Raw genomic sequence first — 16,563 nt, 5'->3', positions numbered from 1 at the left:
CATGCCATCACTGCGGTGGCATGTCTGTTGCGCAGTTAAGATCGCGGCTCGCTCTTGCAAAAGGGCCACCCACCCTAGTAGCCCCCTCCTCCACAGTTGGCAGTCGGGCAGATCTGAGGGTTACAGTGGCAGTACATATGCCGCCCTCAGGACCTCTCGCTCCTGAACGTGCTCCATCCAAGCTTTGAGTGAGAGAAGCACTCCGTCCTCGGATGGTCGCCCTCTCACTTGATGACACCAAGGCTCAGATGTCCATTGTTGCATCGGAGGACGGGCTGTCAGTGATGAGGATTCGAACACGTTCCCTCCCTCTGGTGAAGCGAGCACAGTGTTGGATCTAGAAGCAGACATGATGACCGTGCCTTCCCGGGCTGCTTCGGCCGTGGGTCTGGAGATGGTTTATCCCCCAGCTCCACGGCCGGACCGACTAGATGGGTGTTATGTGGAGGATGTAAAGAAGGCAAGATCTTCTAAGCCTGCCGTCCCTTTCTTTCCGGAAGTGAGCAGTAGGCTCACGCAGTCTTGGAGGGCACCTTTCTCTGCCCGATCTGCGTGCGCCTTCGCCCTCACCACCCTTGATGGTGGAGCAGCCACGGAGTACGAGTCGCTTCCCTAGATTGAGAGTACCATTGCGGGTTCGCGTGGTGCCTCTTCCTTGTGGAGTCAGCCTCGTCTCCCGTCCAAGGCATGTAGGTTATCTGCCTCCCTCGGAGCCAAAGCCCACATAGCTGCGGGCCAGGCTGCTTCTGCCCTGCACGCTATGGCCACCTACCAGTGCGACCAAGCGCAGGCGCTGGCCCAGCTGCAGGAGGGTGGTTTCAACCCAAGCTTGTTACACAAGGCTGGCCTATTCTGCGACACCGTCTGTGAATTCACCCAGGAATTCACAACGATGCAGTCGGATGCAATGGGCTGAGTCATCTATCGCGCCCGAGACGGGCCATCTGGAGAAGAGGAAACTTGCTCTTTCCTCGGTGGGAGGCTGGGCTTTTCATCCAACGGCATTTAACAACGCCATCAAACCCTCAAAGAAAGAGCATTTTTCGCTTTATCCGGATGTGACAGCCAGTACACTGCCAGTCTAGGACCCAATGCCTTCCAGCTCACAGGATCGGTGGACTTTGTCTGTGGCTCGTGAGGTGTGGGAGGTCTTCCTTCTCTCACACTTCCAGCTCCTCCTCCGGAGTCTGGGTGCGAGGCAAGAGTGAGTCTCTCGCCTCCTGCTCTTCCGTTGAACCCCAGAGCTCCCCGGATCAGCCCTCTCACTCCGCACTGCTCCACTGCTGTTGCGTCAGCGATCGTGCCGATAAAGCCATTAGCGAGGGCTCTGCCTGCCTGGTTAGCACAGGCTAGCCCATCGTGGTGGCTCATTTGCACAATCAGATCAGACTCGGCTATGCGATTCAATTTGTGCAACGGCCCCCCAAGTTCACGTGAGTGTATTTCACAAGATTCAGCCCTGAGTCCGCCCCTGTCTTGCAAGAGGAGATTGCTGTCCTCCTGGCAAAGGATGCAATCAAGCCAGTCCCTCCAGCCGAGATGGAGAGCGGGTTTTACCCAAAAAGAGCGGTGAGTTACAGCCAATCCTAGATTCGCGTGTTTTGAACCGCTGTCTTCACAAGCTGTTTTTCAGAATGCTTACGCAGGAGCGCATCCTCCGATGCGTTCGCACTCAGGATTGGTCTGCAGCAATAGACCCAAAGGATGCGTACTTCATGTCTCCATACTTCCATGTTCCCCCTTACAAACATTAAAAAATATATATATAATGTAGAATTTGCGTCCACGCTTTAGTATGCTTATAATAATTATACGTCATAGTAATTAATAACAATCATGTTTTAGAACCACATAGTAAAGTGTACAACATTTCCAACTCATTGTTTATTAATACTACAGGATACTGTAGTATCGTAAACTGATAAACTGTAATATATAACGTTAGTGTAAACTGTGGTGCATTGTGATGGTGTATAATTATAGTGAAGAAAAATAAAGCCTATTGAATAATTATATTATTAAAGTTGTGCTGTAACATATCATGTTAACATATCATGTTACTTGTTATTCAAGTAATTATCTATTGTACGCTTCCAAACATTAGTATTTACTATAGTATACATGATAGCTTACACAGTATATACTGCCTCGATGACAGGCAAATACACTTTGGTTCAGATGAAAACTCGGCCCTCTTCATGATATAAGGATCATGCCCAACATATGTGGTTATTTTATATTTATATCTCCTTTGAAATATGGTATAAATTGCAAAAATACTGACTTTCATATATGTCTCCCATTCAGTCTTTTATTTCCTGCCCTCCATCTGAATTTCATGCGTCACCAGAACCCCATGATTGAAAACAACCTATATTTACCATGGTAATGGTAAATATAGGCAATTGTAATTTTATTATATCATGAAGAGGGTCGAGTTTTCAACTAAAGTATTTTTGCCTGTTATCGAGGTAGTATATACTGTGTATGCTATTAATTATACTATAGTAAAAAATAGTGTTTGGAAGCATACTATAGATAAGTACTTGAATGAAACTTTCGTAGTAATTATATTGTTGCGGTGGTACAACACAACTGTAGTAATAAAATTATTCAATAGGCTTCAGTTTTCTCCGCTATAATTATATTGCTATATAGCCGTTTACAAATATAGCTTTACACAATGTTTTATTGTTTAACTTTAAAACATAAATTCTGTCCAAAAACACTTTATTTGAATGAAAAGGGTTTATTGTAAATAAATACCAGAATAAAGGACAATTCATACCAAGAATGATAACATGTTGTGATACAGTGATACATAAACGATAGAGTTCTAGAAATGATTCTAAAGTAGAAAAGAATAATCCACACAACTTTGAAAGGTTTTTAAAGTTCATGGTCAATAAAAACCACTTGGTATTATAATGAAAGCGAATGCTCTGAATATGTTGTACATTATTGTGGATGCAAAAAAAGTATTGTTACAGTTACATTTATAGCAGGGGTGTAATAGTATATTCATCCAAATCATTTTTGGGATGGGTAAACAAATACAGTGTTTGAATCTCTGCAAGGTATGTGCCAAACATGGTACCGGTCTTAGTGTAAACAGGCACTATTTCTTAAAGTTTTCAAATGTGTATTAAACTAGACTTCTTTGGACTTCACAAACAATAACAAAACCTCAATACGTTTTAGGTTTTCATTGTATTCTGAATCAGGATATTGTCTTGAAGAGGTAGTTCACCCTCAAAAAGCATATAAACTTCTGTCATGACATGACTTTCCTTTTCTTTGTTGACCCTTTTCACATTTCTGGTTTGCTCAGTAGCAGAACTCGTCATAGTTGGGTAAACTTAGCGCAGTGAATGGGAGAGTACAACAAATAATTTTTTTACAATCTTGTTTGCTGAAATAATAATAAAAAAAAAACTCCATGATAGTGCTACCAATACTTTCAAAAAAAAGGAAAAAAAATTGTGTGAGACTGATGACAGCAGACAGAAGAGAGAATAACGTCAAATTTACAGTCTCCCCCATAGAGGCTGCATTAGAAACACCTTGCATAACAGTTCATTCTTTTTTATGTAATTTGACGCAAAGATGATACAATGCATACATAAATGCATATAAATGTTTATACGCTTTTTAAAAAAAATCTAAATATTATTAAAAACTCAGGGATTTTAAATTATGATGACCGTTAAATGCGTCATAACAGTGAAAAGGGTCGCTTTCCGTCTGTCCATGCAATTGAACTTAATGGCGTTCAAAGCATATGAAAGCGAGAGATTTAATTTGACCAAAAAGATCAAATCATACAGGTCTGGAATATATGGTGACAGAATTATGTATGTGTGCTGTCATTTTATAAAAATCTTTCTCCGCACGGCTGAAGCCCAGCAGAATGGGCTGTTCATTAAATGAACAAACCTGCTTCTGGCAAATCATGGGGGTTGGGAAATATGAGCGGAGATTTGTACTGATTAATTGACAAAAGTCTGTGTTGGCTGGCATCCAAGAACAAAGAAATCTATCTGAAATCAGCTTTGCTGCAGCAATAGCTCACTGAAACTGCAAAAAAAGTCACTATTTGACAGATCAGACCTCTGAAACCACTCCGCTTCTGCAAGACTTCTGTTTATTAAGAGTAATTAAGCAAATCAGATAATCTGCAACGTTCATGAAGGCAGAAACACAAGCATCTTGGCACAAACTAACTATTGGAGAGCCAGAAAAACATATTTGACATTCTTGTGCTGCAGAATAACCACTGTTTTGCTTGGACCGAATGCGTCGGAGAGTAGCTTAATAACAGATCACAAACTCTGGCGACTGCTGGTGATGAATGTGGGCTATGTGCTTGCAGGCAAATGTCCTATATTTGGCTGAGAAAGCTCTACATACTGAATAAATATTCTGCGAATGTTAATTAGAGAGCGTACTGTAGCCTACAGTAACTTAATGAATTAATAAATGCTGGTAGATTTAACAACAGTATGAGTTTCTTTTGCGCACACCATCAGACCCCATTTAGTGAACAAAAGCAGTCCTTCAAATTTATATTTACGGATAATGTGACTTCTAAGGGCATCACAGTTTTTAAGTACGTAAAAAGTGAGAGTTGATGCACAGTTAGCATATTTTGAGGAAGAACTATAATGATTTTCACTGTTATAAGCATCAAACCTCTGAAACGATTAAGTCACAAAGTGATTAAAGTAACAATTTTCTGTAACAGCAAAAACTTTATATGCATCTTGACCATTAATGTAGACAGTGAGAGGGCATTGAAAATAAAAACTTTTAAAATTGTTTGAATGTGTCAATTTTGAAAAACAATACCACTATTTTCTTTGTGTAAACAACAGCAACAACAATGTGTGTAAAAGCGGTGACATTATGTTTTTTTATTTAATAACAAAATTTAATAACTATTTAATAACAAAAGCAACAATGATGGACTGAAGGGCCTTGTGCAGACACATACTGTAGTATTTCTTTACACATTGACATTGTCCTGACATGCAGGATATAAAAAAAATGTTGTCTTTACGTGACAATTTCCCCAAAATGCAAGAGAAAACTTTTCTGTATGTACCTAGTTTTTGTTTAAAGTAAACTAGATCAGCAAGTAAACTAGACATTAACAGACATTAAAACTCTCTATTCTCCCTTATTTTCACTCATGCCTATAAAGCAATTTGCACTTTAAAAAAAACAACTTGAAATTACGTGAAGTTTATTTATAAATTAATTTCGAGAGGATCACGTGTTTATGATTGCTTGCAGCCGGTCCCGCATTATTCAATTTATGATTGACCAATCAGACGATACCTAAGCCACTAGAAATACCCTAAGTTCCATATCACAGCCATCTTCACTTTGAAGAATCCCCCCATCCACTCCTCCTTTCCTAGATGGGTGGCACCGTGGCCCAGTGGTTAGCACTGTTGCCTCACAGCACGAACGTCACTGGTTCTAGTCCTTACCAAGCCAGCCGACGTTTACACATTCTCCCCGTGCTCACGTGGGTTTCCCCCGGGTTCCCCGGTTTCCTCCCACCGTCCAAAAACATGGAACTTAAGTTAATTGACTAATCCAAATTGGCACCATAGACATGCTCCTAGTAAGTAATCTCTTAAGAGCAATCACCATCTATTCATTAGCTACTACAGCAGGGGAGTTCTTGAGATCTACCTGAAACTCCCCTAAAAGTCAAGTACACAAGAAAAATGTTCAGTTGGCACAACTTAAAAAGTTTTGTTACAGAGTAGTTCAGCTCTCCAGAAAACGAATAATCTTATGTTAACCCAACTAAATGTTTTTGTATTACTGACAAATAATTTTAGGCCAGTGCAGCTGAAGTTCTCAAAAGCTGAGTGAACAGGAAAAAGTAGAATGAAATGAGGATTATGTTTTCTGTTGTTGTATTGGCCTAAATCTTTTAACAGTGTGACCTTGTTATTGGAGATGCAAAAATAATAATCATGAATATTCACATTTATACAAACGTGTAATATATTTATTTTCAGTGTTTTCTGCACCATAGTTTAAATTATTATATGTATGATTATTTATAGGTACTAATGCACCAGTATATTTATATAAATTACAAAATACATTTTAAAATAATCCACACTTTACATCACATCATACATTACATAGTTTGGATTGGTCAACTGACGTCATATCATTTTGGTTTTTCCTTTTACCTTCACCAAGGCTGCATTTCCTATAAAATAATGTAAAATTTTTATATTATTACAATAAAAAAAAACTATTAAAATATTTTAAAATACTTTGAATAGTAATTTTCCCCTGTGATTCAATGCTTAATTTTCAGCATCAATACTGTCAATTGAACAGTGTTGCCAGACTGGGCGGTTTCCCGCATAATTGGGCGGTTTTGAATTTGATTGTCTGGGAAAAAATGCCATTGCCAGGTTGACACAATTTGGGCGGTTTTGAAACAAAAGTTTTATATGCAACTTATTAAACAAAACATAACTGTGTGCTCCTACTCCATTCAGTTAGTAGTGACTAGTGCATTTTGCAAACTGCGTGGGTCCACCCGCAAGAGGATGTGAAGGAAAGTTGTATCAAAATCTGACTGCATCACACAGCGCCTGCAGTTAAACTCACAGCAGCTGATCATGACACTTTTATCTACCATTTTTCCACAATTGACAGCAAGAACAAACATAAAAGGATTGTTTGATTGACAAGCAGCACCTAATTATGTTCACTACGCCATATGGGATGAATTTATACTCCATTTCAAAAGTAAAACATACTCTAATAGGTAGTATAATCTACAATAAGTGTAGTGTGTAGGTGAGAGGGGGGCAGTGTTTCGATGTGATCCGGGTATGTTGTGGTTCTGTGTGGGGATGCACAGATCCCAATACTTAGATCGGATATCGGTTAGATACCACATATTTTTGCTAGATTGGGTATCGGAAAGCTGGTACCGATCCAAATCCGATCTTGCGCTTGTGCTACATTCTGTGTTCTGTTTTTAAGCCAACTAAGCCATGAAGGTAGACTATTATAAGACACTAGAAACTTGTCATGTAGGCCTACTATATGCCAAATGTTCTGAAGACATTCCATAGTTTAATGTGAAGCACAGATGAATATTCACGTGGTTAAATTCATGTTCATTTCAGCGCTTCCCGCTGCTGCGCCTGTCAATCATTATTCGTTCATTGACAATACAAGTTGCATGTCGCGTTCATTTATAACAACCCAGAAAACTTTCTCCAAGACTATTTGTTCCTGTTGGTTTAAATATTCAGTGGAGAAAATGATTTAGTTTTAGTTTTAGTAGAGCACAAAGTAGGCCTACCTGAAATTTTAAATTAGAAAGGCTCAATAAAACATTGGACAGATCCCTTTGTGCTGCTAAGTTTTGAAAGTGTCCACATATACCTGAGGGCTGTACGTTGTGTCTCAGTGATGCATCAAGTGCTTCATTCACCCACCGGCTGCGCTGACGCGATGTGTGCCACTCCCTAAGATTATTCTGAGTTTCCATCTCACTCACGGCGAGATTTGGTGAGGGATTATTAAGTAAAACTGTCCTCAGACAGTTAAGTGTAGCCTGCGTCAAACCTACAGGCAAATATCAGGCTTTGCTAAAAGGCTGGTTATTTTACCAATGTTTAGTGTCAAGAGTGGAAAAAGAAAGAAAAATCTTGATAATAAAAACGGAAAAAAGCTGGACCACAACAGATCAATGTCATAACGAATGCTCAAATAATGTAGCCTAGCTTACAGCAAGCATCATGTTTTAGTTAGATTGTGCCTTCTGTCATAAACAGCAGGCCTAAAGGTCTGTTATTTTTTTTTTACTAAAGAAGATATATTATTTGAGTTTATCACCAGAACTATAGAAACTGTATTATGCTTAGAAAAAATACAAAACGGCACAGTATCGGGATCAGATCTGTATCGGTCGAGTTTTGTATTGAGATCGGATCAGTTCCTAAAAAATGGTATCGGTGCATCCCTAGTTCTGTGACTGCTGGTATTGGTTGCTGTATGGTTCAAAATTATGACAGTTAAAGTAACTAGGTTAATTTCGATTTAAATATATTAAAATTAAACAAAATATTAATATAATATTTTTTGTGTGTTTGAGCACAGGTTTTGGACAGGTTTCGGACTGGAAAACGTTGGCTACATCTGGAAACACTGCAAATGAACGTGAAATCATTCAGAAATAGTTCTAATGAGCTGATTTGCAGCTCAAGAAATGTTATTATTAACGTTGAAACCCATTTTTTATTTGCAACATTTGTAACATTGCAAAAGTCTTCAATGTCCTCTCAATTTACGCAACGCACCCATTCTGACTAAAAGAACTCTTAAATTCTTAACACAAACTCTGAATGCTATTATACTTCGGATAAACTTATCCTTAATCTCTCCTAGTCTAAACAGTCAATACAAAATAATCTACAATGCAAACCAGATCCTACTCATGTACAGTATCTATACCAGACTACTTTTTCTGTAACCTGATGACTGGTGTATTGTGTATGTGTACCTGAGATAATGCACATCAGTGATCTCTTGCATGCACAGCCAACAGAACTGACAAGCGCACACTGTGCAGTTCATCCTATTGCAGCTGCCGTCATTGGTCTTCATGATGTAGGCTCCACATCGCGGACAGGGCTTGATCTCCTCTGCATCTTCAGGAGAAACAGCAGAACAAACATCTTAGCCACTGGGATAGCTAACAGATGTAATGCCAGTCCGTTAGTAAAGGTGCCATACCCCCAGGTTCCTCATTGAAGACGTAGAGCGTGGAAACATCGTTGGCTCCTGACGTGTGGCGAGCACGTTGGCGTCTGGCTTGGTCACAGGTCTGGTCTGGATGCCACAGTTGGCGGCAGTGGTAGCAAAACTCTGTTTCACAGCCTTCCCGACCACAGCTTAGCTTGGGACACTCTGCACAGCCATAGGCGATCACTGCATAGCTAATTCATGAAAAATATACAAGTATATTTACATTACATTTCAGTCAGTTAGATTGAAATATTTGGCAGATCCTTTTTTAACCAAAGTGACTAACAAAGACTACAGAAGTGATCAAAACAACAACAAAAAAAAACAAACATGCAAATAAAATGACAATTCTATACTATCATCACTGTAGTAAGAGAGAGAATGTTTTCAGGCTCACTGTGTGGAGTGACTGCAGGTGAAACATAACACTGTCCTGTTGACAAGAAACGACAAGCAGTCCCGGATTCCCATCACTACCCTGATCTGGTTACATTACCAAAAACGCAAGCCTTCAGAGCTATACATAATGCACCACAGAGGAGAACATGCTTCACCAGGTAGTGTGCGAGACACGGTGATATGCCTTTTACACTTTACTCATTACTCGCTCAATGAAAATCCAGCTAACATTCATGGTTGGAGCTGTGTGTAGCTGGAATGAGGATAAGCTTCAGATCATCCTGGTCAAGTTGTTTAGAGTTTGACTATATATAATCAAGCAACAATGCAAAGGAAAAAAGAAAAAGAGTCTGACCTCATCAAAACTTTTTCTTTTAACAAGCGATTTAGTTTCTTGCAAACAATTTCACTGAGTGACATTATGAGGTGCATATCAGCTTTTGTTAAAAGTGCAATCTGTTTTGCCACTAGCAACATACTGTAAAAAATGGGAAAGCACAATATACAGCATCAGTAGCTTACACCGTTAATGCAGCACTATATTTTTTTGTATTAGTTGTTATTATATATACTGTAAATAGCTTTCCAAGTAAATTTTCTGTGTTTTTATTTTTAGACTACCTTTGCTATTGTCTAAAGCCTGGTTTATACTTCTGCGTCGAGTGATCGGCGTGACCGACGGGGCATTCCTTGCATGTTGTCGTGCATTTAAGCCTGGTTTATACTTCTGCGTGCTGTTTATGTTGCAACAACACTCTGCAACAACACTTCTGAAACACTAAATGGCAGTAGGTTTTTATGTTCCTCTGTGTCGAGTTTCTTCACTGGTGTTTAGTTTTTTCTGAATGCTACCTTAATGTAGAAACAGCTCAAACACGTTCACTTTGAGGCGGAAATCAGGGCACGTGGAACAACTTTAATCATAAGGTAAACAAAATTTTCCATCTGGAGCTCCTTCATAGGACTCGACACATGTAAACACTTGCTCCAACGGGTTTGCACGGCTCTCGGTCCCACCAACACTCGTCAGCGCTAACAAGCTGACCAATCACAGAGCTTGTGCTACGCATTGTTGTGCTGTGTAGATACATTTTTTTGAGAGGTGTGCATCGGCAACAGCCACAGCGAGGGCTATGCGTCCACGCACAGGCTGCGCCAGAGCATACGCGTACGCTTGACGCAGTACTATAAATCAGCCTTAACAGTCATTTTTTTATATTAATACACAAATTTAAAGACACATCTATTTGGTCAAGCGTTTAATTAACTGTATGGTGAGCTGGTTTTACATGAGCTGGTGTTTCTGTTCTTGGATTTTTAACTTGGTTTAATATGTTTTCTTTTATTGATATGTTTTATTTTACCAGTTTTTTCTTGTTTTCTTTTATTGTAAAGCACTTTGTGACTTATAAATGTGCCGTATAAATAAACCTTTACTTACTTACAAATATTGACACCTTAATTTTTGAAAATCTATCAATCTAAAATAAATATATATATTTTTATACAGTACTATTCAATTCACTAGAAGCATTTAGAATAACCTAAGATTTTGTTTTTATTATTAAATAGTACACTAATTCAAGTATTCAATTAATTAAATAATTAAAACGATATATTTTATATACCACATATTTTGACACATGGATCATATTTAAGATGCTCTTGGAAAGTAATATATTATATTAAGAGCAGGGGTAAATCACATGTTGAAAAAATATTCCTCTGTTAAAGACCATGGTAAGTGTTATTTAATTGACAGGAATTAAAATGAAAAGAACAGTTCAATGAACGGTACTGTTAACAAACATACACCTAATGAAGATTTCTTTCCGAAAAATGTCACAAAACAATTTTGAAAGTTGTGAAAACTTACCTTATTTACAGTACCTTTACACAATGTGTGGTATTTTAAAGACCTTGAAGGCTTTGATGTACTTCAAGCGAAATTGGGATTATGAACAATATCAAGCCAAAATAAAGTTAATTTTGAATTTTTTCAGGAGTTTGAAACTGCTTGCCAAAGTAAACTTTACAAGAAATATTCAATAAATATTCATTAAAGCACTACTCTCAGATAAGTGGATAATGCCTTACAGCACTTCTCTTGTTGCCCTCCACCTGAAAATTACATCCAAAAGCCGCACAATGTAGCAGTTTTGTATCAGAGTAATCAGGGTTGTTTTGCCAAAAAAAGCAATAAGCAGTGGTAGGATCAGGAGAGTTCAACCATCTGACATAATGCACTACGCCTCTAAAATAATGGCTTGCCCATAGTCTAAAATGATTGTGGATTTTCTAAATAATGTAAATATTTTATGGGTTTTCTATTTCCATTTCAGTAATGTAAGACATAATTTGAATTACATTAAATTAATAATTCACCCAAAACCTTTTTAATTCTGCTATCATTTACTTGTTTTAAATTTGTTTGAGATTCTTTATAGTGTTGAACACAAAAAATATATTTTCAAAAGAAGATATTTTGAAGAAACTTGAAAATAAGTAGCATTTACCTTCCATAGGGAGTTTGTTTTCAATGTGTAGGCTACCAGTTTTCAACATTCTTCAAAATCTCCTAAAAAATAAAACTCATGAAGGTTTGGAACCAGGGTGGGGGAGTACATTTTCTTTTTTGGGTGAACTATCCTTTTTTGCAACACAAGTCTTAAATCCTCAGGTTCATCTTAAAGGGATAGTTCACTCAAAAATGAAAATTTACTCACTATTTTCTCTCCCTCAAGCGGTTCCAAACTTCTATGAGTTTCTTTCTTCTGTTGAACACAAAAGAAGGTACTTTGAAGAAAGCTAAAAACCTAAAGTCATTGACATCCATAGGGAAAAACAAACACTATGGAGGTCAATACAGATTTCCAACTTTCTTCAAAACATCTTCTGTTTACAACAGAAGAAAGAAACTCATAGAAGTTTAAACCAGGGTGAGAAAATTGACAACAGAATTTCATCTTTGAGTGAACTATCCTATTAAGTCTGCCCCTTATCTTTAATAAATTCAACATGACATCTAACCTCACTGCTTTATCAGTCATGTTTCTGGTCTAACCTGCAGTCTGGTGCGGGACACCAACGAGTGTCTGGATCAGCAGCCAGAAAGCGGCGCAGCTGGAACTCTTCGAATCGCTCCAGCAGAGCTCCGTCATCCAGGATGGCACGGACGTCGGGCAGAGCTAGAGCTTCAGGGCACTGAGGACAGGCGATGCCCACGCGGCTCTCAGAGATCTCAATGCGTAGGTACTGGCGCAAACAGTCTGTGCAGGCACGATGCTGGCAAGAGGACAGGCGGGGGAAGTGGGCACGCGGTTGACTGAGGAGGCAGAGCGGGCACTCCACCAGGTGCTCCAGCAGCTGCTCCTGACTGGAGGAGGACAAGGACAGGACAGCCATCGAGCCACTGCTCCCGCACTCCACTGGTCCCTCTTCATCACCCACCACACTGCCTTCACCCGTCCCGCCATCTCCTCCAACCCGACAGACCTCCAGTCCTGCATCACCCTGAGCCTGAGAGGAATAACAAAATCACTGATTACAGCACTGAAAGATACAACTTTTCTCAGATAAGCTAGATGAGTTCATCAAGGTATACTGCTTCTTGGCATCCTCAAAAAAAAAAAATTAAATACAGAAGTTTTAACTTTTTAAGTGGCTTAAAAAACATCATGAAAATTGTCAAGACAAGACAAGAACGGGTATTGTTTATCACTATAATGAAAGATTTTGATTCACTGTAAATGTGGACTACTGTGGACCAAATGGTTTGCAAAAAGGGAAACTGAAGTCAACTGCATCTAATTTTCTAAAAATATTCATGATTATTTATTCTTATGAATTAATGTTATTGAACTTTGATCTCTACTCTGACAGCTTTTGATGCTGGCAAATTAGCTCTGCAGTTTAACAGTAATTTATACTGCCATTTATAGTAGTTCAAAAATACTTACTAAAAATATGTATTTATAATATATTAATAAGTCCGTAAAACAGAAAAAATTGGCAAACTGGCAGCTCTTTACATGATTTTACATGATCTTTACATGATTATTGTAATTTAAATGATCAACTTTGACAATATTTTGTTTAAAATGATTAAAAATTTCAATAAAATTAATTTTGTTAATCTTCTTAACATCGAAATTTGACAAAACCAGTCCCTCACGGTTCCATAATGCAGTTCAAAAGCATGTTTTAACAACAACAACAACAAAACCTGAAAGACAAAATACAGAAAATGACTAGATATCATATATTTTTACAACGTTGTTGATTTGAATGTGGTGTTGCCTCAACACAGGTGGTTAATTTGGCAGTGGGTTAATTTTCACTGCATAAAAAAAGAAAAAAGAAAATCATTAGTTGATAATGTTTCCTTTTGTGTTGAAGAAAAGGCTGTTCAAATCAGTCAAAATCAGTAATTATCACCGTTAAATGTTAAGTCCTTCTCTTTTTCCCCCTCTGAACCGAAAGCTGTAGAAATCAGGCAGTTACGTAAGACTGTTATGTATTAAAGCTTGTACAGTGTTCAAGATAATTCTGAATTCAGTACTGTAATGTCAATGTGATATGGGATTAATTCAGACTGAGTCTTTATTTACACAGCCATTCTTACATAGTCTGTAGTTCCAACACAGCAAGCAGTTGTGTGTTTAAAAGACATGTAATAGTCCACAAATAGCCATCAAATAGACAGGATTGAATGACTACACATGTGAAGTCTGTCTAATCTCTTTATCTGTCTATAAACTAGCCTATTTTTGGACTATTGATAAAACTCTATTAGATTTTCACTGACAGCTCAAATTTAGCCTTGTTTTAGTCAAGCAGTCTATGTTTAGATGTCTATTACATGTCTATTAAACACAAAACTGCAGTGATGTGCACACTACAGAAAACAAACAAACAAACAAATAAAACACATAAAATAATGTAGTTCAGGCAAGAAAATGAAATAAAAGTCTATTCTATGTTAGCACTCAATTAAAGTATGTAGTAAACCTTGAACTTATTTTTACATGAGATTATTTGTTATATATTTATAGATTCTTTGAGAAAATCAAAGCAATAAAATAAAGTAAAGCCTACTAAATTTCTCAAACTCACCACAGCTGAACGAACCGTCAACTATTCAGGTATATGTTTTACACAGCGGATGCACTTCCAGCTGCAACCCATTACTGGGAAACATCCATACACATTCTCGCATTCACACATGCACTTAAACACAACGGACAATTTAGCTTATTCAATTTATGCACATTGACTGTTCCCAAATTAATATATGATTGATTAATCATTACGTATTACATTATTTAAAAAAATATTTGAATCATTATTTTGGTCCTATTTTTGCATGAAAAATAATTTTGGCTCAAAATTCAGAGTAGTGAGTGAGATGACCACTTTTGAAATGATCAATTTTGTCCCAGGTGAAATGAGGCAGCGCAGCAACAGCCTACAGAGCTTTAAACCGAAACATATGTTCAGTTTACAGATGCACAGAGAATAAATGCCATCTTACTTGCTCCACATGCTCATGTTCATTGGGCGTGAGAGTAATGGCCACTTCCTCCTTGTTCAGAGTCCCGGTGGGCTTCTCGATCCTGGGGTCAGATTTAGGCTTTCGGCTGAAGAAGCTGAGGAAACTGAGGGCCTGCGACTGCTGCTTGGGTCTCTTCATTGTACAGAGCCGGACAGTCCAGCCAAAACCAGCATGAGCGGATCGAGCCCCTTTTGTCTGCGTGTCTCTGTTTGTTGCTTATGGTCTGAACACTGGCAAAGAGACCATTGTGAGGAGAAAGAAAAATCATCCACAGCAGTGTTGCCTGATCGAGGTCATCATTGTTTTCTTCTCACATGAAATGCTTTGTGTTCCTGCAGTTTTCCAAACACACCACAAATGTTCATCCCTGGAAAAAAGCAAAGCCATGCACAAACAATATCAGAATTGTGAAGTTGATGCATATTCAAAAATGTTTTGGGTGTTTTTGGGTAAATATACAGTTTAAATATATTTATCAATTAAATTGACCACAGTTATATCGTTGCAGTCCTGTGGTAAATATTACAAACATGAATAAACCCTTAGCTGTCACCGTCCTGTCACCAAGATGCTTAAGTTTAGATATTTTTTTTTGTTTGCAATTAAATCCTAATCCAATCATGACAAACTATATATCATCAGAAAGGTCTAAGACTTCTGAATACAAATTTTTCACTGTTCACTTTATTTTTTGTTACATTGAAATAGCAATAGATTAAACACATTTACTGTCACCCTACAACATGTGAGACCATTTATGTTGACATTTTTAAGCCTTAATATTGTAGTCAAAATATACAGAAGGCATGATAAACTAAATGTCACTTAAAAGCTTAAAATGTGTATTTTTAGAACTTGTGATACTAAGCAACAGTTATTTAGTAATTTAAACAAGGAAACTCATCAGAGTCATAAAGTATTACTTTGCTACAGCAATCCACGTGTACACTTTTAAAAATGTTTTAGATGTTTTTTAGGGGCTAAATTCTAATCAAATACCACCAAACTGCCAATACTATTTTAGAATTATATGTCTACTTCACAAATATTGTCGAAAATATAAACAAATTCATATTCCTTAAAACATAGGGCCTCTGTATAGTCATCAATGAAAACTGAATGTTCTGGTGGTCATGTTTGGTACTGCGGCCATTCAAAATCTTACTGAAAGCTCATTTTTTATATCCACTTCAAATTTGGAATATATAATTAATCAGATATTAAAATGTGCTTTTCTGTCACTTTTAGGCCAATACATGATTTGTAAAATACATGTGTTTTATGTATTATTATAAAATATAAATTTATTTATTATGTTTTTATTTATGTATTTAATTTTTTTACTTCAGCTACACTGACTGTCTTTTTTAAAATGAGACCCAGCTTAAATCTGTGCACCAAAGTATTGAAGATTGGTAATAATAAACATGAACGTCATTTTCATGCCTTGTTCAAAAAATGGGGCGACAGTTAAGGGGTTTAAAATGATTTGTTTTTTCATGTTTGAAAAAAAGAAATTCGATCTAAAATGGCGATTTACTATTCAAGAAACATTCATTACTACCATTAATGTTGAAAACAGGCTCATGTTTCACAAGCAGAAATTAAAAACAGGTTAATGTTTTAACATTAAGGTATAACATTACCGATGTTAGAAATTCTGCATTTTAAGATTGTTAGATGAAAAAACTTTGCATTTGTCTGTCACTTTTTATCAAATTTGTATCATTCTGAATAAATATATATTCATTTCTTTTCAATTTTTTAAAATACATTTGCATAATTATTTATATATTACATAATTTGTA

At 37.4% G+C, this 16,563-nt stretch overlaps 1 protein-coding gene across 2 annotated transcripts in view; it reads right to left on the bottom strand.

Annotated features, from left to right (window-relative positions):
• si:ch211-278j3.3 (E3 ubiquitin-protein ligase RNF19B) overlaps positions 1–16,563 on the bottom strand; it is a 41,362-nt gene that overhangs the window by 15,782 nt on the left and 9,017 nt on the right. For both annotated transcript variants that reach the window (XM_056445648.1, XM_056445649.1), the window contains exons 2-5: positions 14,735–15,122; positions 12,266–12,720; positions 8,791–8,993; positions 8,558–8,705 (exon numbers count right to left, since the gene is read on the bottom strand). In XM_056445648.1, the coding sequence (XP_056301623.1) occupies positions 8,558–8,705; positions 8,791–8,993; positions 12,266–12,720; positions 14,735–14,893 (965 nt within the window). In that variant the 5' untranslated portion in view covers positions 14,894–15,122. The remainder of the gene's footprint in view (positions 1–8,557; positions 8,706–8,790; positions 8,994–12,265; positions 12,721–14,734; positions 15,123–16,563) is intronic.

Source organism: Danio aesculapii, chromosome 20, assembly GCF_903798145.1.
Source record: "Danio aesculapii chromosome 20, fDanAes4.1, whole genome shotgun sequence".
NCBI classification, from domain to species: Eukaryota; Metazoa; Chordata; class Actinopteri; order Cypriniformes; family Danionidae; genus Danio; species Danio aesculapii.
This window is presented reverse-complemented; position numbering and strand designations above follow the sequence as displayed.